Below are 27,946 nucleotides of genomic sequence, written 5' to 3' on the forward strand. Positions count from 1 at the left end.
TAGGATTAGGTCTCAATGGACGAGAGCACTTAAATGTGGACTAAAGGCACAATGCACCCAATATTAAGTGTTGCATGATCAGGTATTTGAAACGGTGCAAAGTTTTCTATGATGAAGTTCCTTTATACTGTTCACTGCTAATCTTGTTTATCAAGATTTCATAAGTAGTTTTCTAAAGCAGTCCGGTTACCATACCATTTTAAATTTAACAATATTTTATCTTATTTTTGTGGCAGTATCATCATTGTTTAATCTGATTAGCCATATCAGTGCCTTTTGACCATAATTGTGGTTGACTGTGCTTATGGATGATAAGCTTGGATTTATTGTACGCCACTGACTTGACCTTTGTTACTACACTGCCCTCTTGTGTATGTAGGGGTAACTTTCAGGACACTTTACAAGCTTGAATAGACAGGTACGATCAATATGTTTAGTCAAGGGGGCCATAGTCACTGGTCAACTAATACAATAATGATAGGCAGATTTTGACAGTGTGGTCTTGCTGTAGGCTCTGTCTTATCTGGGTCTGGATGTTACAGAAGAGAAGAGACAGCAGCTCAGAGAGAGTCTCACTGCAGACCCTCAGGGTACAGTGTCATATGGAGGTATAGCTACATCCCGTACACACTTATTTAGCAAAAAATGCCCCCATAGTCAATTCCCATGTTTTATTTCTGTTATCTTACATTTGATATAGGCCAGACTGGGGCTAGTTGTCACACGGGGAAGTTGTCAAAAGGGCTATATCTCTGTAACAATACAATTTGGAGTCAAATTTCCAATTGCGCAGATGTGTTTTCTCTAGTGGAGTTTTTGTGTGTTGGTTTCAAACACCTAATTCAGAACCCTCTTAAATGAACATAATTTTTGGAAATTACATCCTCCAAAGTAAATTTTATGTAAAAACATCTTGCACTGACTGAAAATGGGGTGTTGAGATTGGAAACACAGGCAACATATATATTTATAAATATGTATTATTATAAATTTGTTTAAAATAATTATAAATTATAATACATAATTCTCTACCAAAATATAAAATATATATTTTTAGGTGTTTCCCATTAGGTGCAGCCTGAATGAAGAATGAGGTAAAACCAATGCCAGGCGAAATAGAAAAATTATGCAGAACAGCATGCCGTTTTGTAGAAAAAAATTAATGGAAATATGACAGGGAAAGCCCCCTGTCGTTTTGTTCTCCCCCGTTATGATAGCACTTAAATCATTAAAAAAAGTCAAACAATTAAAACTAATTTGTTTCTGTTTTGTGCTGACACCTATGTACTTTTTGCTAACTTTTTGCAAGCTTTTCTGTAATTTTCGGGAGACACTGTTTGTCTCGTGCATCCAAAAGTGTCTGACTGGCAAGTTTCTAAAAACTTTAAACAGATGCTGCTGATTGCAGTAGGCATACTGGCATACAATTATGCAAGGGTCAGCTATATTATATAGTCAAATTTTTACTAAAAGTTTTAAATGTGTTCTTAGAATAAAAGTATTTGTCAGGTCAGGGCATATTGTCACATGTTTTTTTAAATGTCATAAATTTATACAGTTTATCAGTTACAATATTTGTTCGCCAAAACAATGTTTTTACATATTTGCACGTTACCTTTTCCATTTTTGTGGGGCATGTGACAACATGCCCCACAAAAGTTCAATGTGTATTCAATAAATTATGTCTTTTTTCCTGGGCCATAATTGTAAAAATGTTCAATAGCTTTTTTTTGTAGTCAAGGTATGTGGCCATACAGAAATTGACTTTCAAAAATAAGCATACCCTAAAAAAAATTAATGGAGTGAAAGTGTGACAACTCGACCCGGTCTCCCCTATGTCAAAATATTTTAAAAGTGTTTTCTGATGAAAAAGAAAAAACTACAATCAGTTGTGGAAACATGAAAACACTGAAAATTACTCCCAACAACTCCAAAAATTTAAACAGTGATTACAAAAAAAAACACCTGTATAATGTAATATATCTTGTGAATTATTTACAGCTACTTTATTTGAGGTTGATTTTATAGGTAACAGCCAATATTTTTTAGATATAAATGTATTTTCAATTATTGAAGTGTTAATTCAGTCAAATGAGACAAGGAAATAATAAAATTTTGACATAGACTAAAGTGCACCTTTGGAAAGGGAATACATTTTTTTATATAGAAATATAAAGCTAAAGGAATTTTCTTGAAATACTTAGTTGGGTGATATAAGAAGAGAATGTATTGCAAGCAAATACTGACCTGATATCACGTTTTCAAATCCACATAACAGAAACAGGTGGTTAAGATGACGAGGGTATAATTGTTGTATTTCACACCTTTTTTTGTGTAACCCTTTTTAATAACACATTGAATCCTTGCTTATTATGTATATTGTGCTTATCTCGGGTATTTCTAACTATGCCTCTATCTCCCTCATAAGACTTTGTGGAAGCCACACGCAGTGTTTATCAAGAGAAGCTGGAGGAGGCGGGACTAGGACAAGGGCCCTTTATGTTCTCCTATCAGGAAGCAGCTAGCTTGATGGACACTTCTGCCTTTCACTCCCCAGTAAGTGCATCTACAGGATTCAGCATTGAGTGCTTAACTTTGATTCTGGCTAAACTTCTACGCAATCTTCAAAGCACCTCCTCACAATGTAGACTTTACTTTCTCCCAAAGTTGAGCATTTTTGAGAGCTTTTCTGCTGCTCAAAGTCTTTTAAGCAAAAAGCTTCATTTGTCAGAGTTTGCTCGTTACGTTCCCTCTGCCTTTTGGATATAGTTGAAGTCAGAAATGTACATACACTTAGGTTGAAGTCATTAAAACACATTTTTTAACCACTCCACAGATTTAATATTAGCAAACTATAGTTTTGGCAAGTCGTTTAGGACATCTACTTTGTGCATGACACGAGTAATTTTTCCAGCAATTGTTTACAGACAGATTGTTTCACTTTTAATTGACTATATCACAATTCCAGTGGGTCAGAAATTTACATACACAAAGTTAACTGTGCCTTTAAGCAGCTTGGAAAATTCCAGAAAATGATGCCACGCCTTTAGACAATTAGCCAATTAGCTTCTGATAGGAGGTGTACTGAATTGGAGGTATACCTGTGGATGTATTTTAAGGCCTACCTTCAAACTCAGTGCCTCTTTGCTTGACATTATGGGAAATTCAAAAGAAATCAGCCAAGACCTCAGAAAAAAAAATTGTGGTCCTCCACAAGTCTGGTTCATGCTTGGGAGCAATTTCCAAACGCCTGAAGGTACCACGTTTATCTGTACAAACAATAGTACGCAAGTATAAACACCATGGGACCACGCAACCATCATACCGCTGAGGAAGGAGACACATTCTGACTCCTAGAGATGAACGTAGTTTGGTGCGAAAGTGCAACTCAATCCCAGAACAACAGCAAAGAACCTTGTGAAGATGCTGGAGGAAACAGGTAAACAAGTATCTATATCGACAGTAAAACGAGTCCTATAGCGACATAACCTGAAAGGCTGCTCTGCAAGGAAGAAGCCACTGCTCCAAAACCGTCATAAAAAAGCCAGACTACAGTTTGCAAGTGCACATGGGGACAAAGATCTTACTTTTTTGAGAAATGTCCTCTGGTCTGATGAAACAAATATTGAACTGTTAGGCCATAATGACCATCGTTATGTTTGGAGGAAAAAGGTGAGGCTTGCAAGCTGAAGAACACCATCCCAACTGTGAAGCATGGGGGTGGCAGTACCATGTTGTGGGGGTGCTTTGCTGCAGGAGGGACTGGTGCACTTCACAAAATAGATGGCATCATGAGGAAGGAAAATTATGTGTATATATTGAAGCAACATCTCAAGACATCAGCCAGGAAGTTAAAGCTCGGTTGCAAATGGGTCTTCCAAATGGACAATGACCCCAAGCATACCTCCAAAGTTGTGGCAAAATGGCTTAAGGACAACAAAGTCAAGGTATTAAGAGTGGCCATCACAAAGTCCTGACCTCAATCCAATAGAAAATGTGTGGGCATAACTGAAAAAGCGTGTGCGAGCAAGGAGGCCTACAAACCTGACTCCGTTACACCAGTTCTGTCTGGAGGAATGGGCCAGAATTCCAGCAACTTATTGTGATAAGCTTGTGGAAGGCTACCCAAAACAACTGACCCAAGTTAAACAATTTAAAGGCAATGCTACCAAATACTAACAAAGTGTATGTAAACTTCTGACCCACTGGGAATGTGATGAAAAAAATAAAAGCTGAAATAAATCATGCTCTCTACTATAAAATAAAGTAGTGATCCTAACTGACCTAAGACAGGGAATGTTTTCTACGATTAAATGCCAGGAATTGTGAAAAACTGTTTAAATGTATTTGGCTAAGGTGTATGTAAACTTCTGACTTCAACTGTATGTCTCACATCGATGTATGAGCACTGAATTGGTTCTATAATCACAAAATACACTTCTGGTATTAATAAAGTGCACCTGCAGAAGTATACAGTAGTCACAGATGTTTTTTTTTTTTTTTTTGCAATGTCACTCTATTTCAGACGTATGAGTCAGAGTGCAGCTACAGCAGTGAGGAGCTTGAGGAGTTTCAATCGGAAGTCAAACAACTTCAGATGCAAATGAAACAACTCAAGGTGAGCACCGATACTAAAATAAACACTGTGTAACTGGATTGTATGCTTCCTTTCGTGGATATATTCATACAGCATATGAGTTGACTGTCTAGAAAATTGTGCAAGACAGCAGAATTTCTATGCGAAAAGTCTCAACATTTTTAAATTACAACATTTATTGTAATACTCACAGGTGTTGCTGAAAGACACAGAAGACAGTAAGAAGTCTCTGGAGGAGGAACTGCAGAAGACAGCTGAGGTAAACCCTACTGATTCTCAGTGTAAATAGCTCAAATTATGGCATCTAAGTATGAATGGGATAGTTCACCCAATTTATGGGATTTATTCACCCTCGTGTCGATTCAGACCAATATAACTTTCTTTCATGGAACAAAAAAGGAGATAATTTGCCAAATGTCTGAGCTGCTCTTTTCAATATGATGAAAGTGGATGGTGACTTATACTGACAAGCTCCACATAAATCCCCACAAAATGCCATTCATTTTTTCTATAGGGATTTCATAAAATCCTTTATAAATAGTGTGACCAGATTCCTGCTTGTGGAAAATGGGACAGCCCCCTCCCAGCAAAAATGAAATTGATGTATCCTTACCTAGGTGCAGATCAATGCGAAGTAGAGGGTGCATCCGCATCTGTAACTGTTTTCACCTTGTACTTTTTGCTGGCAGCAATTTTTCTCAGTTTGCACTTGTCTTTCAAGAGTTTATCGTAAAATGCAGAGCAGTCTGGTCCAAAATTAAGACGTTCGAAAAGCATTGCCTTCATGACTGTTACACTGAGTTGAGATTTATCCGGTGTCCATGCTGCGTTCATTAATGAGAACACATGCTCCACAGATATAACCTCCACAACCTTGGCTAAGACTCCAAAGTTGATGGTCTTGTTCTCCAGCTCACGAACATGGCCGTCTTGTTCATGTTCCACTCAGTGATGCGACAAGTGACAATGTTTTTCGCGCAAGCCCACTCATCAAAGAGTGTGGTTTCGTCAATCAAACTGAGAGTGGGGATTCTGGAGTAAAAGTGTTCGAGGCTGCTCTGAATGTCCTTCCACTCTGGGATGTCTCTCAGTATGGCTCAGTATGGCTCAGTATGGTTTTTCTGCGTTCTTCAATGAGCAGCTCCAATTTTGGAGGTAATCCACTGATGCTGATTAAAAGTTTCTCACTGCACAAAATAAATCATCTGCTCACTTGTCACCAGGGCATCCAACTGCTTTTTATTGTCAGAGGGTGTGAATGATTCCTCCAGCCTGGCCTGCAAGACTTTTCTCAGGTCATGAATGTGCAAAGCTATGGCTGTACACAACAGAATAATAAGCAAAAAGTCCTTCACTTGCGTGCACCTTGTCAGATTCTGAACTTTGCTTCACAAAAAAATTGCTAACACTTGGTGTTGCACACTTACTTTTAACAGCATCCACATGCTTTTTTGTATTAACACGCTTCACGCTGTCGGTGCGGCCTCCATGGGCAATGGAAAAGCAAGCTCCACAAATCTCATGCCTCACTTTACTAGGCTCTGTCTGTGACTCCTTTTTTAGGAATGTAAACTCTTTTTGAAGATCCTCATTAAATGTACATGCACGCTTCCTTAACATTTTTCCAGCTGCAATTTCATCAGTATGCTCTTTCAAACTGACTCTTCAATCAGTTCACTAACTGGATGTCTATTGATAGGGGATTGTGATTGGATAGTTTAATCCAGTCATGTACTTTAAATAACACTGTGTGATTTTATTGGTTTTACAAGCCGTATCATTGGCTACCTTTGATTAGAATTCTCACGTGACTTTTTAGGCATTTTAGACAAATTTTAGGAGAGGGGAAATACGGAACAAAACACGTTTTTGTTTTTTCAGAAGAAGTCGGGACACTAGAAAAAGTGCTAAAATACAGGACTGTCCTGGGAAAAACGGGATGTCTGGCCACCCTATTGATAAAGGAGTTCTAACAATTAGCTCTGAAGGACATCCCATGATTACAAACTTTGACTTGAAACAAGAAAGTATTTGAAAATCGGAGAAAAAGATAAAGGTACAAGACTGTGTACTTTAAGGAAAAGTTCACCCAAAAATGAAAACTCTCTCATCATTTACTCACCCTCATGACTATCTTTCTTCTGCTGAACACAGGTGAAGATTTTTAGAAGAATATCTCAGCTCTGTAGGTCCTCACAATGCAAGTGAATGGTGGCCAGATCTTTGAAGGTCCAAAATGCACATAAAGGCAGCATAAAAGTAATCCATACTACTCCACTGGTTAAATCTATGTCTTCAGAAGTGAGGTGATAGGTGTGGGTGAGAAACAGATAAAATTAGTCTTTTTTTACTATAAATTCTCCTCCCTGCACACTAGGTGGTGATTTGCACGAAATTGGCAAAAACAAAAGAAGAAAAATTTGAAAGTGAAAGTCGAGATTTATATGAAAAAAGGACTTGATCTGTTTCTCACTCACACTTATATCGCTTTTGAAGATATGGATTTAACCACTGGAGTCGTATGGATTACTTTTATGCTGCCTTTATGTGATTTTTGGACCTTAAAAGTTCTGCCCACCATTCACTTGCATTGTATGGACCTACAGAGCTTAGAAATTCTTCTAAAAATCTTTGTTTGTGTTTAGCAGAAGTAAGTCAGTCATACACATCAAGGATGACATGAGGGTGAGTAAATTAGAGAATTTTCATTTTTGGGTAAACAATCACTTTAATGTCTTTCATGAGGGAATGAAATACAATACCATGAAGCACTGCAAATGACATTATTTAAAAATGCTAGAAAAATATAAAACTATTTATTTAAAGTTATTAATAACTATAGAAACAATACATTTTAAGTTTGTTGCAAATTATTCAGACATAAACAAATATAAAAGTAATTTCAGAGTGTAGGGAGAACAACTCGGTTGCGTCATTCGTCATGGGAGTGGATGGTCGCTGAAGAGTTCATTTGGTGTGCTTTGTTGGCTGCGACTGATCTGACTGGGGGATCTTTCTCTGCTGGATCATGAGTATTGTAGTTCTTGACCAGACATTTAGCTATTAAACACTATATTTGTATGTGTACCATATATATGTCAGTCATGCAGGTCAGGACAAAATGAAAATTTTTACTTATACCATTTATTAAAGATATATTTGTGCTCATCAGTTTGTATGTACTTTGTTTCTGTGTGTCTGTATTAAATAGAAGGCCACAGCCACAGTGGAGGAGAATAAGTCTCTGAAGACTAAGCTGCAGGTAGCAGAGGCGGTTCAGAGACAGACTAACAGTGCCGAGCAGGACTATGAAGAGGTCATTCAGCTCCTGGAGGCCGAAATCAAAGATCTGAAGAACCAGCTAGCTGGAAAAAAACAAAGAGGCCTGGAGGCTACCAAAGTAAACAATATTTTAAAAACATAAAGTACTGTGCAAAAGTTTTAGGCAAAGTTTATTTATTTATTTATTTTTATCCCCTTTTCTCCCAATTTGGAATGCCCAATTCCCACTGCTTACTAGGTCCTCATGGTGGCATGGTTACATACCTAAATCCAGGTGGCGGAGGACAAGTCTCAGTTGCCTCCGCTTCTGAGACCGTCAGTCTGCACATCTTATCACATGGCTTGCTGTGCATGACACCACAGAGACTCACAACATGTGGAGGCTCATGCTACTCTCCGCGATCCACACACAACTTACCACGCACCCATATTAAGAGTGAGAACCACTTAATTGCGACCACGAGGAGGTTACCCCACGTAACTTTAATCTCCCTAGCAACTGGGCCAATTTGGTTGCTTAGGAGACCTGGCTGGAGTCACTCAGCACACCCTGGATTCGAACTCACGACTCCAGGTGTGGTAGTCAGCATCAATACTCGCTGAGCTACCCAGGCCCCAGGCAAAGTTTTAAGTTTAAGTTTTAGCAAAAATTTTGTATATGGAGGATGCTTTCAAAAATAAAGCCATGAATCATTTTTAGTTATCGATTAACTAAATACAAATACAATAATTTATATTAACTAATACAAAGTGCAGTAAACATACAAAAATTAAATAATTTTTTGGTTTGACCACCACATACCTTTAAAACAGCACCAATTCTCCTAGATACACTTGCACACAGTTTTTCTTGGTTGTTGGCAGATTTTTCAAGCTTCTTGGAGAATTCACCACAGTTTTTCTATCTATTTAGGCTGTCTCAATTGTTTCTGCCTCTTCATATAATCCCAGAGTGACTCAATGTTCAGTGGGGGGGCTCTGAGGGCCATGCTATCTGTTGCAGGGCTCCCTGTTCTACTATTCCATTTTATGTGCAAAATGAATGTTTGGAAATCTAAAATTTATATTTCCTATTGACAGAAGATATAAAATATCTTAAGAAAAAATAACTTGTGAAACATCTAATGTGCCTAAGACTTTTGCACAGTACTGTATGTTTGTCTGCCAAAACTTATTTTACAAGATGATGTAATGACTGCAAACAGCTTTGTAGATTGGAAAAGTGTACAGCCAGGTGATTGTTATCCAGGACAGCAGAGTCTTATTTCAAGATGAACTAGTTTTAAAGGGCATTTTCTTCACAGGAAGATGTGATGGACCTGAACAGGAGACTCACCATCATTGACAGCCAGTTGAGAAAATCTGAACTGACAAGGAAACATCTGGAGATATCCAATAAGAAGCTCCTTGGCTTTGCTCAGGTATACACACAAACCACATTTAAACTTTCTAAATGTAACTCAAAAGCATGAGTACGCTGTAAAAAGTGACAACCTGAAATTGTTACCTTAAAGAGCTATTTCTAGCCGATCTAACCCTTACAATCATTTTTGTTGGTGTAAGCTAATGTAATCAGGTCGATTCAGTGATGTTAAATAATATTTTCAACCTGGATAAAACCAGTTAATTTAGATGTTACCACATTTTTTAGGTTAACATATTTTTCAGTGTAAATTTCTTCAAGACATACAGTGGCCCGTAAGTGACATGCAAGTCACACTTAAAAATATCAGAACGTCATTGCATTATATGACAAAATATCAAACTTGTGTCAAGATGATTTTTAATGGAAGTTCACACAGGTGTTCTAGCAGAGTAACCACAGGTGTAGTTCACCACATTAAAGGTGCTATATGTAAGATTGACAACAAGCGTTTGAAATGTGTACTGCAGTCCAAATTCAAAATATTGGAGAGTTGTCTGCCCCGCCCCAGACTCGAAGCTCATGCGGGTTGCCAGAATGTTGACAAGCAAATTAGCCAACTCAGCATCCATTTTAAAGGATTTCTGGGCTTTAAGCTGTCTCCATCTTCCAAAGGCATCTCCAGTATTTATCCTTGTTTTACTACGCCTCTGGTCATGGTGGTTTTTAGACAGATGGCGAGGCTTTTAGGTCGGGTGGAATCTGTTATCTCTGATCCAGTTCGTTTGCTGGCTTCCATGGCTGCAGCACACAGTGTTGTTTGCCTGCAAACTTGTTGAAATCTGGCAACCTGGCGGTGTCGAAATACTATTGGTGAGTGGGCATGATCACACAGGCCCAGAATGGAAACTTCAAAGTAGAATACACTGGCTGTAGAATTATTATCAGAGAAGCCAGTGTTTCAACTTAGCATGTTTCCTAATTCTGTAATGACATATTATGGTCATTTTATGATTTAGTACAGTAAAAATATTACATATAGCACCTTTAACTGTGGATATGTTAAACAACCAGAAAGTGTCCAAATACATTTTTTTTTTTTTCATTTTGAACAATATATCTATTGTTTTATCATTTAAAACTGAGCAAATTTCATTGTGTGAATTGTCTTACTTGAAAAGTGTGCTTGTGCTCTTTCCACTTTGGCATTGATTTATTTTATTTTATTTTAATTTTTTATGCAATCATACATTTTTAAGTGTGGTATAAGTGTCCAAATGCAGTGGCTACTGAAGATAGCATTTTGAAAAACATCAAAGTTTGCAATGACCCATTTTAACTTTCAACAGAATGTCCACAAAGTTCTCACCAACACCGGATTATTTGGGATAGAAAGTGGGTGAGTTTCTCAACATAAAATTTGTTGGCAGTGCTTCTCAATTGCAGTGCTCCCCTTCTATGACATCATAACTTATGGCATCACCTCTTCATCCTACAGGAGCATGCAAGCATCTCCATCAACTGACAGCCCTGACACCCCCTGCCCTATTCCTGACCCTGCCTGCCAGCTTGCAGCTAAGGCCAAAGAGCTTGTGGATGGTGTCTGTTCACTTTGCACTGAGGATCACAGTAAGTGGGAAAGACATACATACAGTACTGTGCAAAACTTTTAGGCAGTTGTGAAAAATGTTGTATTGTAAGGATGCTTTCAAAATGAATAATGAATAATTATTCTCTGTGGGGGCCCTACCATCTGTTGCAGGAACTTCTTGTTGTACTTTTGTTCTATTCTTTTTCCAAAAGAAATTTTTTGAAATCTAAAATGTATATCTCCTATTGACACACTAAAGCAGAAGATATAAAATAACCATCTTAAGACAAATGTACTTGTGAAACATTCACAAGTACCCTTTAACAAGACTTTTTCACAGTACTGTACACTAGATCATTGATAACCATAGTGTTCTTTTTGTCTTAATTTTGAACAGTACTCTATAATTTCAAACTAAAACTTTATTCGTAAATTTTGCACTACCTTTCTTCAACAAAAATGGCACAATATTTTTGTATCTGATGCAAAGGCATTAAGATGTTTGTGCCATAAGTGTCCAAATCTTTTTTGGGACAACTGTTGTATCCTAATACATTTGGGGGCCACCGTAAACCGCTTTCAACACCTAACCTAAACGGCTGTTCAGTCAGTTGTATCATCTGCCGGTGTTCCAATATATCTGATTGTGCAAAAATCTGTTTGACAGTGATGTAACTTACATAATCGGTTCAACTCATCACTTACACATGGCTAAGTACAATTTTTGCCTATGAACTGATTTGACCTTGTGTTATCACAACATTATTCTCATTCAGTACCTTTTGGTTGTGTTTTGTAGCATTACCGCAGTATGTAGAGGGATGCATTGTGAGGGCTGGAGAGGACTCTGATTCAGAGTGAGTGACCGCTGATGTGGGTTTGTTGTGTTATGAAACCGTCAGCATTTTTCCCTTCACTGCTGCTGTCAGCTGGGTTTAGCTTTGGCCAAATGTTCATTTCACTGTCACAAAACACCTCACTATAACTGCTAGCCTTGCAAAACACCACAGCAGGTGTCACATGGCTCATTTTTAAAAACATTAACAAGAAGGATCAGATTCATTGTCACGTGAGCATCATATTCATATCAGGATATGACATTAAACATCTTTACTATGGATCAGGGTATCCCCAGATCCTTAGAAACTATTAAAATTACTTAAATTCACTTTCATATTCACCTTTCAAGTGAGTAATGTACTGTTCTGCATTTAAATCAGGGACTGAAAACGTTATTTTTAAATGTTGGTAACTGGTTAATTTAGTTCCGATAATTTTTTTTAATGTCACCAAAGTCTAAATGGTTTATTAATAAACCACAGTAAATTTTCTGAATTACACCACTTCCTGTTGCCCAACAAATTAGGCTTTTCTCTTTTTTTTCCCCACAAATACATGCAGGGTTAATCCAGATACAAGGAAAAATATTAAGGCAACAATGTCTCTGTTTTTAACAAGTCTTCACTGAATTATTGTTAGATATGGTGCACTGATACAGATTTGATGCTGCCCAGTTCTGACCGAGATGCAGATCTGTAATTAAAACAAATTATTAAAATAAAATAATTCAATAATTATTACATTGTAAAAGGTCTCTTCTTAATGGAAAGGAGGAGGCGGGAACCGGATGAACACTCAACGAACTTTAATCACAACTTAAACACTTCCAACTGAAACACAACATAAAACACTGATGCACACACACAACTCTGCGTGCGTCTCTCTCTCTCGAACTGGCGTTTCCGGCTCCCCTTTATCCCTCTCCCACTGACAGGCCAACTCGGCGCCAAGCGCACCCTCACGGCCTGGCCACGCCCTCCTCCTCTTCACACTCCTCCACTGCCCAATTCAGGCTGGGGCGCCATCCGGACTGGCTTACTCTCTACCCAATCTCTGGAGGGGAGACGCTGCCCTTCCGGCCGTTCCGCCACCCGATGGTCCTCCCTGCCTCCTGAAAATCTGAGAGACGAGGAGAGGAAGAGGGGAGAAAGAACGAGTGGAAGAGAGAGAGAGAGAGGAGAGAGAGTAAAAGAATGCGGGATAAAACAACACCCCTCGGCTCCCAGGCACGCTGCCCACCCGGTCCTCAGCCGCTGCACTGCCCCCTAGCGGACGGCAGTGGGCTTCTCTGCCTCCTGGCGGCTGGTGGCAGCTCCTCCACCCCCTGGCGGATGGTAGCGGTTCCTCCGCCTCCCAGCGGATGGCAGCAGTTCATCCGCCTCCCAGTGGACGGCAGCGGGTCCTCCATCCCCTGGCGGATGGCAACGGCAACTCCGCCCCTGGCAGGCGGTAGCGGTTCCTCTGCCTCCTGCCAGACAACAGCGACTCCTCCGTCCCCTGGTGGATGACAATGGCTCCTCCACCTTCAGGCGGATGGCAGCGGCTCCTCCTTCTCCTGGTGGATGGCAGCGGGCTGCTCCCACCCCCGGGCTGACGGCAGTGGCGAGTACTCCCAGGACAGGGTGCTCTTCCTCCTTCTGGGTTTCGGTACCAATGTAAAAGGTCTCTTCTTAATGGAAAGGAGGAGGCGGGAACCGGATGAACACTCAATGAACTTTAATCACAACTTAAACACTTCTAACTGAAACACAACATAAAACACTGACGCACACACACAACTCTGCATGCATCTCTCTCTCTCGAACTGGCCTTTCTGGCTCCCCTTTATCCGTCTCCTGCTGATTGGCCAACTCGGTGCCAGGCGTGCACCCTCACGGCCAGGCCACGCCCTCCTCCTTGTGACATACATGTTTAAAATTAAATAATTCAGAGTGTAGTCCAAACACGCTCAAGCAGTGTGTGCATGCATGCAGGAGAGAGAGATTTTGGCGAATTATTGATTTTAGATGCCCCAATGTATTTTTGAAATATTTTAAATATTTTTGGGGATACATGTAATATTAAGGATACATTTATTTAAAATGTTATTTTATATAGGCTATGGTATACTTTGCTTGTTATGATTTCTTTGCTGAAAAATCCCCCACATGCATGGGAAAAAATTTAATTGCATACTGTCACTTATTTTGGTTGAGGTAATTTTAAGTGTGTTTTTCCAGACCAGGGCCCATATTCACAAAGGTTTTTATCACTTTTCCAAAGAGTTCCAAGCTAGGAGTTTTTGCTTAAAACCTATTCACAAAACTGCTAAGAGCAAGTTTTAGTAAGGAAATGGTCTTGGTAACGTATGTAACCTCGGTTCCCTGAGATTAAGGGAACGAGACAATGCATCGCTGACGCTATGGGGGAGTGCCCTTTTAAACGACCTAGTTGAAACCCTTCTACAATAACGCTAATTTTAATATTGGCTATGGTGTTTAAGCCCCGCCCTTTGATGTGCAAAGCTGTCCGGTATAAAAGCAGGCGCGCAAACACCATTCCTCAAAATTTTCTGACTGGGGGACAAAGAACGCATAGCTTGCACCTCAGAAAACTCTGAGTCTGTAGTGCGGCCAGCTTATGCAATGTTTCATTCCCTTCATCTCAGGGAACCGAAAAGTTAATACATAACCGAAAAGTTCCCTTACGAATCCATTCACTTGACATTGCATTGCTGATGCTATGGGGAACCAGAGTCCCATCACGCCACACTACATGACATAACCCTCCCAGAGAGGGAACCGAGGCATAACACTCGGAAGAACATGACGCCACAGTTCTGCGGGACGGTGACTAACATGAGTATGCTGCAAGTGAATGACCCTCATGGTGAGCCAGGAGGGGAACACTCAGAATATATATGAACTATAGTCATATAGTATGAATTAACCCCTTCACGAACCCAGTTGGGAAGGAAGTTTTATTATAATGAAAGTGCTTGTGACTTTTTGGAAATACAACGGTCTGAATGCAGGCAGTTGTGTAAAATGACAGGGAACCCGTACTTAAAAGAGGGGCATAAGTATATGTTTGGTTAACGAATTAGCAAGTGCTCTAGACAGAGAGGACTTGCGATGAGAGAGAGACGTTATGTCTAAGTTGTAAAACCTTGCAAATGTGTTTTGAGAAGACCATCCTGCTGCAAAACATATGTCTTGTAAGGACACACCGTTCATACATGCCCATGAAGAGTTGAGTGTGCTTTAACACCAAATGGGCAATTTGCACCTTGCGACTCGTAAGCCAGGGCAATCGCATCAACGATCCAGTGAGAAAGTCTTTGCTTGGAGACGGACTTTCCTTTCATGTGTCCTCCATAGCACACAAAGAGCTGGTCAGACAGTCTGAACTGGCGGGTGTGCTCAACGTATGTGTGTAGCGCTTGCACAGGGCATAACAAATGCAAGGACTGTTCCTCATCCGAATTAAATGGAGGGAAAAAGGCTTGAAGGGGAACCACCTGCGCTCTGAAGGCCGTAGTTAGAACCTTATGCACATAGCCTTTTCTGGGTTTGACAGTAGCTTTTGAAATACCCGGACCAAACTCCATACCTGAACTGTCGACTGACAGTGCTTGTAAATCATGACCTGTTTCACTGAGGCCAGAGCCAGCTGTAATGCGGTCTTAAGAGAAAGCACACACAATTCAACAGAGTCCAGAGGCTCGAAGGGGGAGCTTTTATGACGAAAGTTAGGTCCCATGTCGGAACTGTAGTCGGGTGAGGGGGGGTTTATCCACCTCGCTTCCCTAAGGAACTTATGATTAAATCATGTTTGCCTATAGATTTGCCAGCTTCAGGTGCATGATACGCAGATATAGTCACCACATAAACTTTGAGCATTGACGGAGTGAGCCCTGCGTCCAATTGCTCTTGAAGAAATATGAGAATTTCAGGTATGGGGCAGTTCACCGGGTCTTTGCCATGTGAAAAGCACCAATTAGTGAACACATTCCATTTCAGTGCGTAAAGGCGTCTCGTAGACTGCACTCTAGCCTGTAAAATGGTGTTCATAACCGACGGAGTCAGTTTTGGCACATTTAGCATGCTCTGTTCAGGGGCCACACATGCAGGTTCCACAGCTTGGGCTGGGGATTCCAGATTGTGCCCTGCCCTTGAGAGAGGAGAACCCTCCTCAGTGGTATTCCCATGGAGGGCCATCCAGAATCTCTATCATTTCTGAAAACCAGGACTGATTGGGCCACTTCGGCGCAACCAATAGAATCGTTTCCTTGTCTTCTCAGACTTTGCATTTGACAGAGTGAAGGTGGCACACCGGGGGAAACGCATATTTGCGTTTCACAGGCCATTTGTGGGACATATGTCGCCTGCAGGGAGAGGAGATAGTGCTCGCTCCACAGGAAGAGGTGACAGGTTAGTCTCATCATTGGCAGGGAATGAATTCCACAACTGCCGTGTTGTCCAAGGGAATCAAAACATAATTTGCTGTTTCAGACTGAAAAGCCTTCAAGGCTAGGAAAACAGCTGATGACTCCAGGCAGTTTATGTGCCACGCCCTCCTTGCACCTGCCCAGGTGATGAAGGCCGGGTGCCTATCGCATAATGCACCCCAACCTGTGTTGGAAGCCTCCGTAAAAACTTGCCCCAGCATGACACTTTGCTGGTAGAAAGCAGGAGCTGTCCAAGGTGCTGTAGCAGCTAGACAACGGCGTGATATAGCGATGCGCATGCGCCCTTGGTGCCAGGCATGTCGTGGCACACGGTGCTTGAGCCAGCACTGAAGAGGTCTTGTTTAAAAGACCTAATGGAATGATGGCAGATGCTGCCACTGTAAGTCCCAATGCTTTTTGAAAAAGCTTCAGTGGAAGTATTCTCCCCAGTTTGAACTGAGACAGATACTGGAGAATGGCCTGAATGCACTCGCTTGTGAGAAGCGCATGCTTGCACAGAAATAAGTCTCTGTGCTGGCATAACAGAACCTCTGATTGGGCCAGTAATAGCCAATCATTGAGGCTGTTAAAAATGTGTATTTAAATGTGTATACATGTCGATGCACTTTGTGAACATGCGAGTAGCCAGGGACAACTCGAACGCGAATCTCAAAAGCATCCTGTGAAGTAGTACAATTTGTACATGAAAGTACACGTCTTTCAGTTCTATCGACGCAAACCAATCACATGGGTGGGTGTGTGATAAGATCTGTTTTTGAGAGTAATCATTTTGAGCAGGCGCTTCGTAAGTGCACGATTCAAATGATCTAAAATTGGCTTTCCACGTGTCCGCGTAATGGGACAGAGGTCAATTTGGTTCATTCACTCTATGATATAATGCGCCGCTCACCATCGGGAAGCGGTTGTGCATAATGTGTGGTGTTTGAAGTGGAAAAGTGCTCTTTACTGAAAAAGTGTGAGCGTCTCATTCATGTGCAACGATCGCTGTACTCGAAGCATTTTTTTTTTTTTTTTTTAATATGAGACACAGAAGCAACATTTTGAACAACAATATTCCTTTCCTGTCAAACAGCAGTGGGGAAGAGGGAACAGCATTGTTTGTCTCCAATCGAGCCTTCTTCAGGACAGGTCCGAAAGGAATGGCAAGCTCTGCATTCCACTTCATAGGGCTGTGCCCGTCAGGAGCATTTTTGCTGGGGGGGGGCTCGCACTGAGGCGGTTGCCTTCATTTGGGCCACGGCTTGAGTGGCTTTACCGTCGGCTCAGCGCTCAGGTGCTAAGGTAGCAGGCATGGGGTTTTTAGCAGGGCGCTGGCCAGAGACAGAGCGGGAGTGAGCTGGTTGTGATGAAGTACTGCTTTGTTTTGGCATAAAATGTCTCATAGCCTGCGAGTGTTGCTAAGTCTTGATGTAGCACTCAGCAAACCTATCCACAGAGCTGCTGAAAAGGCCAGCCGGAGACATCGGAGCAGCAAAGAGAGCAGCTTTTTCCGCATCACGCATTTCCGTGAGGGTCAGCCAGATGTGATGATTCAAAACCACCAGGTTGCCCATTGACTTGCCAATGGCCAGTGCAGTGAATTTTGTGGCTCGCAGTGCTAAGTCCGTAGTGGTGCGGAGCTCTTTTAACAACTTTGGATTGTGGCCTTGCTCATCCATTGCTTGAGGAGTTTAGCTTGGAAAACATGGAGCACTGCCATCGCATGGAGCTTGGCCTGCCGCTGAGTATGCTTTTCCAGCCAGTGCGGACGTCAGTCGACACAGCTTGGAAGGATGAATGGGGTGTTATTTCCACGGCCTACTACTCACTGGGCAAAGATGTGCCGCTACCACCTCTTCCATAGGGGTTAGTTGGGCATAACCTTTGTCTTCCCCGTGGTCCACTTTAGTGAGGAGAGAGGAATCACTGTAGGAGCGAGCTGAATAGGGTGCGCACCAGGATTTTGTCAGTTCGTTATGAACTTCCGGGAAGAACGGGGCAGATCTGCGGAACGCGGTCGCTTGACGACGTCCGGACTGCAAAAACCATTCATCAAGGTGAGATTTTTCAGGTTCCTCTGGAGGAGACCACTCAAGACCGAGTTCTTCAACTGCCCTTGAAATGACGCAAAGCATTTCCTTGTGAGTAGCGCATGCACGCTCCTCGCCCTCGCTGGGGGAAGGGGCGGCAACATTCTCCATTAACCACTTGCCAGATGCAGCGAGCGACATAACATCATCATCCCCAGCATCAGAACCACCGAACATGAAGAGGCCATGCGCTCCTGAAGAGGGCCAAAGCTTGTTGTGCACATACTGTATCCGCATAGACGCATTATATGGAGATTTTTTTTTAATTATTTTTTGTATCCCCTTTTTCTCTCAATTTGGAATGCCCAATTCCCACTACTTAGTACGTCCTCGTGGTAGTGCGGTTACTCTCCTCAATCTGGGTGGTGGAGGACAAGTCTCAGTTGCCTCCGCTTCTGAGACAGTCAATCCGCACATCTTATCACGTGGCTCACTGTGCATGACACCGCGGAGACTCACAGCACGGGAGGCTCATGCTACTCTCCGCAATCCACGCACAACTTGCCACACGCCCCATTGAGAGCGAGAACCCCTAATCGCAACCATGAGGAGGTTACCCCATGTGACTCTACCCTCCCTAGCAACCGGGCCAATTTGGTTGCTTAGGAGACCTGGCTGGAGTCACTCAGTACACCCTGGATTTGCGACTCCAGGGGTGGTAGTCAGCGTCAATACTCGCTGAGCTACCCAGGCACCATTACATGGAGATTGAGGGGCTCACGGGGTGTGTGCCAGCACGAGGTCCACATCAAATTCATCCTGCACGACCTTGCGGCCCTGCCGTGCCTCCTTGTGTGATCCCTTGGGAGTCACAGAAGAGGTGGGTGTGAGGGCGGGGAGGCTGAATCATCCCTCAGAACGAGGGCGATTCGCGAGCAAAGCGTCTTGAGACTCATGCCCTCACAGTGAGGGCAGTCTGACTCCATGAGAGCTGTCTTTGCATGGGCACGGCCCAGACAGTGAACCCAGCTCTCATGCTCATCTGATGGCGGGATGTGTCCCTCACACAAGGAACACCTAGATGTTTTTTGTTTTTGGCAACATTCTGAGTAAATTCTAGAGACTGTTGTGTGTGAAAATCTCAGGAGATCAGCAGTTACAGAAATACTCAAACCAGCCCGTCTGGCACCAACAAATGTGGCAGCAGTGCAGTGAATAAAATCATGCAGATATGGGTCAGGAGCTTCAGTTAATGTTCACATCAACCATCAGAATGGGGGAAAAGATTTGATCTCAGTAATTTGGACCGTGGCATGATTGTTGGTGCCAGATGGGCTGGTTTGAGTATTTCTGTAACTGCTGATCTCCTGGGATTTTCACACACAAAAATCTCTAGAAATTATTCCGAAAACAAAACACCCAGTGAGCAGCAGTTCTTTGGACGGAAATGCCTTGTTGATGAGAGTGGTCAACAGAGAATGGCCAGACAGGTTCGAACTGACAAAGTCTACGGTAACTCAGATAACCGCTCTGTACAATTGTGGTGAGGAATAGCATCTCAGAGTGCGAGAGGGGGAGCTACACAATATTAGGCAGGTGGTTTTAATGTTGTGGCTTATCGGTGTATATAATATATATATATATATATACACACACACACACACACACACACACACACACACACACACACACAGTATCACAATAGCTTATAAGGATACAGAAATCCTGCTGAAGCAATGCGGGGAATCAGGATGCTGAAGCGGCCCATTCACCAGCGAAGTGTCAAGCGGTGAGGCAGCGTAAATGTTCGCTGGAACACTGCAGAGGAGTGGAGAGTCTTCTCATTGCCGTGAAGATCCCGCCTGCTGACTCGTGTATGTTGACGGTGAAGTATTAGTGGGCTTCTAGACGAGAGATGAATTGCTGTCTTGAAGAAAATTCTGAGGAATGGCGTTTGCGTGCCTGCAAAAATGGGTCCGCATCTGACGTCATAGCGATTCTTAGCGATTCCATTGGCTCATAGAACTTTTGATGAGTATTACATTCACTGCTTGAGTACAAAATACTACACTATTCTTTTATGATGTATATCCATATAACTTTGTAAATACGACATTTAATGACTTTTAAATCATATGTTATACATAATTGTATATTACCACAGCTATGGATTGTGAAATTAAACATTTCTTGTTCTGTTTGTTTTAGCATACAACTTACATTTGGCAAGCTATGTGCCACAGAATTACTGAACCACAATATTAAAAAATATTTAGCATATTTACACACCTTTCAATTGTATATGCACACCAGCAATTATGATGGAAAAATAATTGTGTCCTGAGCAGGTTTGAGTACATTTTAGAACATTTAGCTAACACCAGCTTTCCTAAAACATGTCTTTTAATGCATGATTTTTTTACATCTTTTGTTGATGTAATAAAACGAGCATGCATCCCGTCAGCAGCATCAAAACAGAATATCGTGGGTAGCCCCACGATTGCCGTGATTCCCCATGAATATTCCCTTTTTCTCTGTAACGAGCGTACCTACATCCACAGGAAAAAACACGCTATGATTTGTGCGGTCTAGAGAGGGCATATTTAGTTTGATAGATTATTCTGCTGACGGATGACAGAAATTCCTAATTCATTCGCGCTACACAGTTTCATTTTGCTTGTGGCCAGGGAGGGCAGAGTTGTCAAAACCTTTATTTCTGGTGTAATTGGGTTGTTTCAATTTGTGGGAGAGGTAATTGCATCTTTAACTAAGTTTACAATAATGAAAACACCCTCACGATTCAAGCGATACCATTTTTTTAAAAAAATTTTTTAAAGGTCAATGTCAACATTGTAATATTTTTTATATAATATTATATTATTAAAATACATCGACACAGTTGTGATTCAGGCGATACCTTTTTAAATGGTCAATGTCAATACAATATTGTAATATATTGTTTTTAATGTGGATTGACGGCAGCTGCCATGCTTTGGATAGTTTGTTAACCGTTCTTTAATTTCGTTCTAACGGGTTACCAACTGGAAAGGAGACAACGGAATGCTGGAACCAGAACGAAAAAATACAGTTTCTGCTCAGAACGAACCAAAATTAAAAACATTTTGTTTTTAGTCCCTGATTTAAACATCAGTGTAAATCCACTGTTTTGTGGTATATTTGCAGATTCTGTACTGCTATTGCAATTTAAAGTCAACTACAGACAAAAAAAAAAAAAATCATTCTGATTAACATGCTAACCGCAGATGAACACTGCAGAAGTCTATCTATTATTCTAAACCACATTCACAAAAATACTGATCGATATAGGAAGCCTGATTAATTTGTCAATCTGTTCTTTTGTATATGTATATATATACAAAAAAAAAACAAAAAAAAAAACATATATATATAAAAAGATCAGCATCCATGTCACCCTGCAGCTCTTTCTTGGTTGCACACTAAAGCTAAGCAGGGTTGAGCCTGGTCAGTACCTGGATGGAGACCTCATGGGGAAAACTAGGGTTGCTGCTGTAAGAAGTGTTAGTGAGGCCAGCAGGGGGTGCTCACCCTGTGTCTGTGTGGGTCCTAATGGTAAGTATAGTGATGAGGACACTATACTGTAAAAAGACACCATTCTTCAGATGAGATGTTAAACAGAGGCTACTCTCTGTGGTCAAATAAAAATCCCAGGGAACTTCTTATAAAAAGTAGGGGTGTAACCCTGGTGTCCTGGCCAAATTCCCCCATTGGCCCTTATCCATCATGGCCTCCTAATAATCCCCATCCCTGAATTGGCTACATCACTGCACTCTCCTCTCCATCAATAGATGGTGAGTGGTAAGTGTACTGGTGCACTATTGCTGCTGTCGCATCATCCAGGTGGATGCTGCACACTCCCCTTTAAGTCCTCTCAAAATATTAATATCATCTAAAAAATTTTTTTTACCTATATCGCCCAGCTCTAATCACTACAGTTCAATCGAGCATATTGATGTGGTGTTAAAAATGTTTGGAGGATTTAAAGGCAGAATTGTGATGCTTAAAATGTTATAAAAGCACTTACATTAATTCTGATAAAACACATGTATTATTTGAGCTGTAAAGCTTAAAATCATAATTTTTGTGGTCGTTTTAGGGTTTACGGCATTACATTTTCTGTAAAGCTGCTTTGAAATGATGTGTGTTGTGAAAAGTGTTGTAAAATTGGCTATAACTTTACACAGAAAAGGTTAATAAGCCTTTTTATCATGCTAAAATCATGTTAACATGTATAATGTTTATGTCTTGTGGCTATACTTTTAAAACAGTATTTTAACATTTACAGATTGGCCCCTTGACTTCCATTTGTAAGTGCCCCACTGTAACCCAGATTTTTGTTTTTTTTAAAGAAAATGAAGGATGAGTCAAACTTAATTTTGTGGTAATCAAAATTAAGCCACAAATGCTGTCGACTGAGCTTAACTTTTATTGAACCTGAATATTCCTTTAACATGCAAATTCCCTGTAGATTTGTAGACCCTGTAAAACTCTACATAATGAACCATTATGCTTTTTTTTTTAGCCTCATTCACTGGCCACAGCCTCCCCTCATCTGAGATCCTGCTGTAGAGAGGAGATATCAGTAGAGGATCTGGGATGGACAGAAACTGGGCTAATTCTCAGAAGATCAAGTTTGTTGAACCGAAACAATACTGTGGAAATAAGAGACTAAGTTTTCCGTGTGGGTTTTATTTCTTTCAGTTCATTGTTCATTAACTCAAGTGATATCAGAGGACTGAAAAGACAGCTCTACTGATTAAAAAAAAAAAAAAGTGTTTTTTATAAATTAAAAGAAGAAAAAAAGCAGTCCAATACATATTTAACTTGTAGCATTACTCAAGTTTCATAATGTAGATGCAAAGAGGGGATTAAAAATTGAAACAAGAAAACACCACAATACGTAATAAAGGTGACTGTAATATTCGATGGTAATTTTAATCTAAATGCGTCATCAGTTCGTCAACGATGTTACCATGTGCCATGTGCAACATTTAACTCAGCAGATTAAGTGGTTACCATGCACAATTTTAGAGAAGTTGCAATATTGAAAAGAGAAAGAGAGCGTTCTATACGACGACGTTACATCATATATCTCCCCATTAAACAAATGTAATGTAAACACATGTGGCTGACCTCTCTATTAGAGTTAGGTAATAATATGAAGTACATGTATTACATTTTACTTAGGGAATTTGGGGCACAGTCCCCACTTTTCATCATTTGATATGATGCTTATTTGTATTTGTTCTGAGAAGTACTATGATGTTTTGAAGATTTTATATTTTGAGTCCAAATCTTTTATTATTGAGAGACACGTGGACATGCTTGCTTCTAAGTATGTATGCAGTTGCTGTTATAAACCTTGTAAATCTTGCAGTCAAACCCTTTGATGTCCTCTTCATGTCCTTGCTGATTATGTCATTCTGTGCTCAGACACATTTGCAGTACAGGTTAGTCCAATGTCAGCCAGCACCCTTTCCATTACTATCAGGTATAGTCTTTTAAGTGCTTAGGGGAAAAATCCTTCATAGCTTGTTACTTTGATGAAGGGTATCAGAAGTGTATCTTAGTTATGGCGTTCTTGTATCTATACTAATTGTACTGGAAGGATTTTGGTTGTCATGGCACCATTGTGTAATGTAGGTTATATTGCAGCGTTCCACCCCAAATGCATCCATTCAACTAAACAATACAAATGGTTCAGAAAACTGTTCTCATAACCACACTGTAGTCGACTTTTTTGTCTCGGAATATATTGTAGGATCATTTCTATCAGTGTGTAATACTGTGGTGACATTTATTTCCTGAGGATAAAGGTGGAACTGTATGAAACATTAATTGTAAGGTTATGCAGGTTCATTTATATAAATAACAGTAAAAATACTGACAGTATAGTCCTGTGATTTAACTAGATTGCATCATATGTGTGGCCTAAATATCTTTCTTTTAATGTTTTTATTAAAGTCAGAACAACTATGCGTTTTTGTATGGGGTTTATTTCCTGTTGATGTCATCTAATGCTCTTTTTGGTCATAAAAAACATACACTGGTGGTCAAAAGTTTGGAATAATGTACAGATTTTGCTCTTATGGAAAGAAATTGGTACTTTAATTCATTAAATTGGCATTCAGATGATCACAATGTATAGTCAGGACATTAATAACGTGAAAAATTATTACAATTTGAAGAAAAAAAAATTCAGAACTTCTTAACTACTTCAGATTTCTCAGACAGCTTTGCAGATCCTTGGCCTTCTAGCTGTCAGTTTGTCTAGATACTCAGGTGACATTTCACCCCACACTTCCTGTAGCACTTGCCATAGATGTGGCTGTCTTGTCGGGCACTTCTCACGCACCTTACAGTCTAGCTGATCCCACAAAAGCTCAATGGGGTTAAGATCCATAACACTCTTTTCCAATTATCTGTTGTCCAATGTCTGTGTTTCTTTGCCCACTCTAACCTTTTCTTTTTGTTTTTCTGTTTCAAAAGTGGCTTTTTCTTTGCAATTCTTCCCATAAGGCCTGCACCCTTGAGTCTTCTCTTTACTGTTGTACATGAAACTGGTGTTGAGTGGGTAGAATTCAATGAAGCTGTCAGCTGAGGACATGTGAGACATCTATTTCTCAAACTAGAGACTCTGATGTACTTATCCTCTTGTTTAGTTGCACATCTGGCCTTCCACATCTCTCTCTATCCTTGTTAGAGCCAGTTGTCCTTTGTTTTGAAGACTGTAGTGTACACCTTTGTATGAAATCTTCAGTTTTTTTGGCAATTTCAATCATTGTATAGCTTTCATTCCTCAAAATAATGATTGACTGATGAGTTTCAAGAGAAAGCTGTTTCTTTTTTAAAATTTTTGACCTAATATTGACCATAAGACATGCCAGTCTATTGCATACTGTGGTAACTCAAAAACAAACACAAAGACAATGTTAAGCTTCATTTAATGAACCAAACAGCTTTCAACTGTGTTTGATATAATGACAAGTGATTTTCTACAACCAAATTAGCAATTTAGCATGATTACTCAAGGATAAGGTGTTGGAGTGATGGCTGCTGGAAATGGGGCCTGTCTAGATTTGATCAAAAATGACTTTTTTTAAATAGTGATGGTGCAGTTTTTTACATCAGTAATGTCCTGACTATACTTTGTGATCAGTTGAATGCCATTTTGGTGAATTAAAGTACCAATTTCCTTCTGAAACAGCAAAATCTGTACATTATTCCAAACTTTTGGCCGCCAGTGTATAAATTAATACAAGCACTCTAATATCTATGTTGTAAGTCAATGGTTATATGCTGTGAAATGAATATAAGTGGTTTTGTTGGGGAGGTGAATTCAACTGACAGAATCAATGACATTTAGAAGACTGGATAGTTTGTCCAAAAGCTTCAAATCCACTCTGATAAACTGACACCAAACATGCTGATGCATATGTGCCATGAGAAAGGAGGTATAGCTTCACATGCGTGTCAATATATATTTTTGTGCCAAAGCTGGGTCATGATACAATATTTTTAAATTAATTTGCCTAGCAAGAGTTGCATGCTGACGTGGTCGTAAAGGGGTCATGACAGGCCTTTTATTTATTTTAATATGTTCCTTAAGGTTCACTTACAGTGCATCCAGAAAGTATTCACAGCGTTTCACTTTTTCCACATTTTGTAATGTTACAGCCTTATTCCAAAATGGATTAAATTCATTATTTTCCTCAATTCTACAAACAATACCCCATAATGACAACATGAAAGAAGTTTGTTTGAAATCTTTGCAAATTTATTAAAAATAAAAATGAAAAAAATCACATGTACATAAGTATTCACAACCTTTGCCATGACACTCAAAATTGAGCTCAGGTGCATCCTGTTTCCACTGATCATCCTTGAGATGTTTCTACAGCTTGATTGGAGTCCACCAGTGGTAAATTCAGCTGATTGGACATGATTTGGAAAGGCACACACCTGTCTATATAAGGTCCCACAGTTAACAGTGCATGTCAGAGCACAAACCAAGCCATGAAGTCCAAGGTATTGTCTGTAGACATCCAAGACAGGATTGTATCGAGGCACAGATCTGGGGAAGGGTACAGAAAAATGTCTGCAGCATTGAAGGTCCCAATGAGCACAGTGGCCTCCATCATCCGTAAATGGAAGAAGTTTGGAACCACCAGGACTCTTCCTAGAGCTGGCCGCCTGGCCAAACTGAGCGATCGGGGGAGAAGGGCCTTAGGGAGGTGACCAAGAACCCGATGGTCACTCTGACAGAGCTCCAGCATTTCTCTGTGGAGAGAGGAGAACCTTCCAGAAGAACAACCATCTCTGCAGCACTCCACCAATCAGGCCTGTATGGCAGAGTGGCCAGACGGAAGCCACTCCTCAGTAAAAGGCACATGACAGCCCGCCTGGAGTTTGCCAAAAGGCACCTGAAGGACTCTCAGACAATGAGAAACAAAGATTGAACTCTTTGGCCTGAATGGCAAGCATCTTGTCTGGAGGAAACCAGGCACCGCTCATCTCCTGGCCAATACCATTCCTACAGTGAAGCATGGTGGTGGCAGCATCATGCTGTGGGGATGTTTTTCAGCGGCAGGAACTGGGAGACTAGTCAGGATCGAGGGAAAGATGAATGACGCAATGTACAGAGACATCCTTGATGAAAACCTGCTCCAGAGTGCTCTGGACCTCAGACTGGGGCGAAGGTTCATCTTCCAAAAGGACAATGACCCCAAGCACACAGCCAAGATAACAAAGGAGTGGCTACGGGATAACTCTGTGAATGTCCTTGAGTTGCCCAGCCAGAGCCCAGACTTGAACCCGATTGAACATATCTGGAGAGATCTAAAAATGGCTGTGCACTGACGCTCCCCATCCAACCTGATGGAGCTTGAGAGGTCCTGCAAAGAAGAATGGGAGAAACTGCCCAAAAATAGGTGTGCCAAGCTTGTAGCATCATACTCCAAAAGACTTGAGGCTGTAATTGGTGCCAAAGGTGCTTCAACAAAGTATTGAGCAAAGGCTGTGAATACTTACGTACATGTGATTCTTTTTTTTTTTTTTTTTTTTTTTTTTGTACATTTGCAAAGATTTCAAACAAACTTCTTTCACGTTGTCATTATGGGGTATTGTTTGTAGAATTGAGGAAAATAATGAATTTAATCAATTTTGGAATAAGGCTGTAACATATCAAAATGTGGAAAAAGTGAAGCGCTGTGAATACTTTCCGGATGCACTGTATAATAACAGTAAACAAAATTTTAGCACAAAATACCTATATTTGTAAAAAATGATCATTTCCCACCCTCATTCTGACCTTCTGTCAGAAACACTCAATTTAGGTGCTGCTTCTCCTTTAAGGATTGACAGTAAATGCCCACTGTTATGATTGGCTCATGACTGACCTGCTCTCTCATTGTCATCTAACTGTTCACCCTACTGGGCAGGCTATGGAAGTGATTAAAGGTAAAGTATGTGTTGTTGTGGGGTCATATTCAAATGTCTACCACAGTGTGACATCTCAATTTGGAGGATGTAGAGGCAGCTTTGTTTCAACAAATGCTCTTTTTGCAGTGAGAAAGTTTTGAGTTCTGAAAATTACACTGTTTTTATAGTACAATGACTATTTTTGTCAAAAGAGTAAGGATAATTTGATTCCTCATGTCACGACCCCTTAAATACTTGTGTAATCTGCAACCACAACCGTTTTTGTGTAAGTATTATTTTTTATTTTTATAGATTTACACATGCATAAATGTAGTTTCTTTTAAGAATGCGTGAG

General features: G+C 40.6%; 1 protein-coding gene across 8 annotated transcripts in view; it reads left to right on the top strand.

The window, feature by feature from the left end:
• Positions 1–24,134, top strand: part of si:dkeyp-72e1.9 (syntaxin-binding protein 4) — a 101,052-nt gene extending 76,918 nt beyond the window's left edge. For 3 of the 8 annotated variants that reach the window (XM_051717699.1, XM_051717697.1, XM_051717698.1), the window contains exons 13-21: positions 512–608; positions 2,429–2,556; positions 4,526–4,618; positions 4,791–4,856; positions 7,809–7,997; positions 9,184–9,300; positions 10,592–10,637; positions 10,741–10,871; positions 22,694–24,134. In XM_051717699.1, the coding sequence (XP_051573659.1) occupies positions 512–608; positions 2,429–2,556; positions 4,526–4,618; positions 4,791–4,856; positions 7,809–7,997; positions 9,184–9,300; positions 10,592–10,637; positions 10,741–10,871; positions 22,694–22,843 (1,017 nt within the window). In that variant the 3' untranslated portion in view covers positions 22,844–24,134. Of the gene's footprint in view, positions 1–511; positions 609–2,428; positions 2,557–4,525; positions 4,619–4,790; positions 4,857–7,808; positions 7,998–9,183; positions 9,301–10,591; positions 10,642–10,740; positions 10,872–11,632; positions 11,695–22,693 lie in introns of those variants that run through there. The other 5 variants (XM_051717701.1, XM_051717700.1, XM_051717704.1 and 2 more) reach the window with 4 other exon arrangements.
• Positions 24,135–27,946: the final 3,812 nt, after the last annotated feature.

Source organism: Myxocyprinus asiaticus, chromosome 14 (genome assembly GCF_019703515.2).
Source record: "Myxocyprinus asiaticus isolate MX2 ecotype Aquarium Trade chromosome 14, UBuf_Myxa_2, whole genome shotgun sequence".
In the NCBI taxonomy this organism is placed as follows: Eukaryota; Metazoa; Chordata; class Actinopteri; order Cypriniformes; family Catostomidae; genus Myxocyprinus; species Myxocyprinus asiaticus.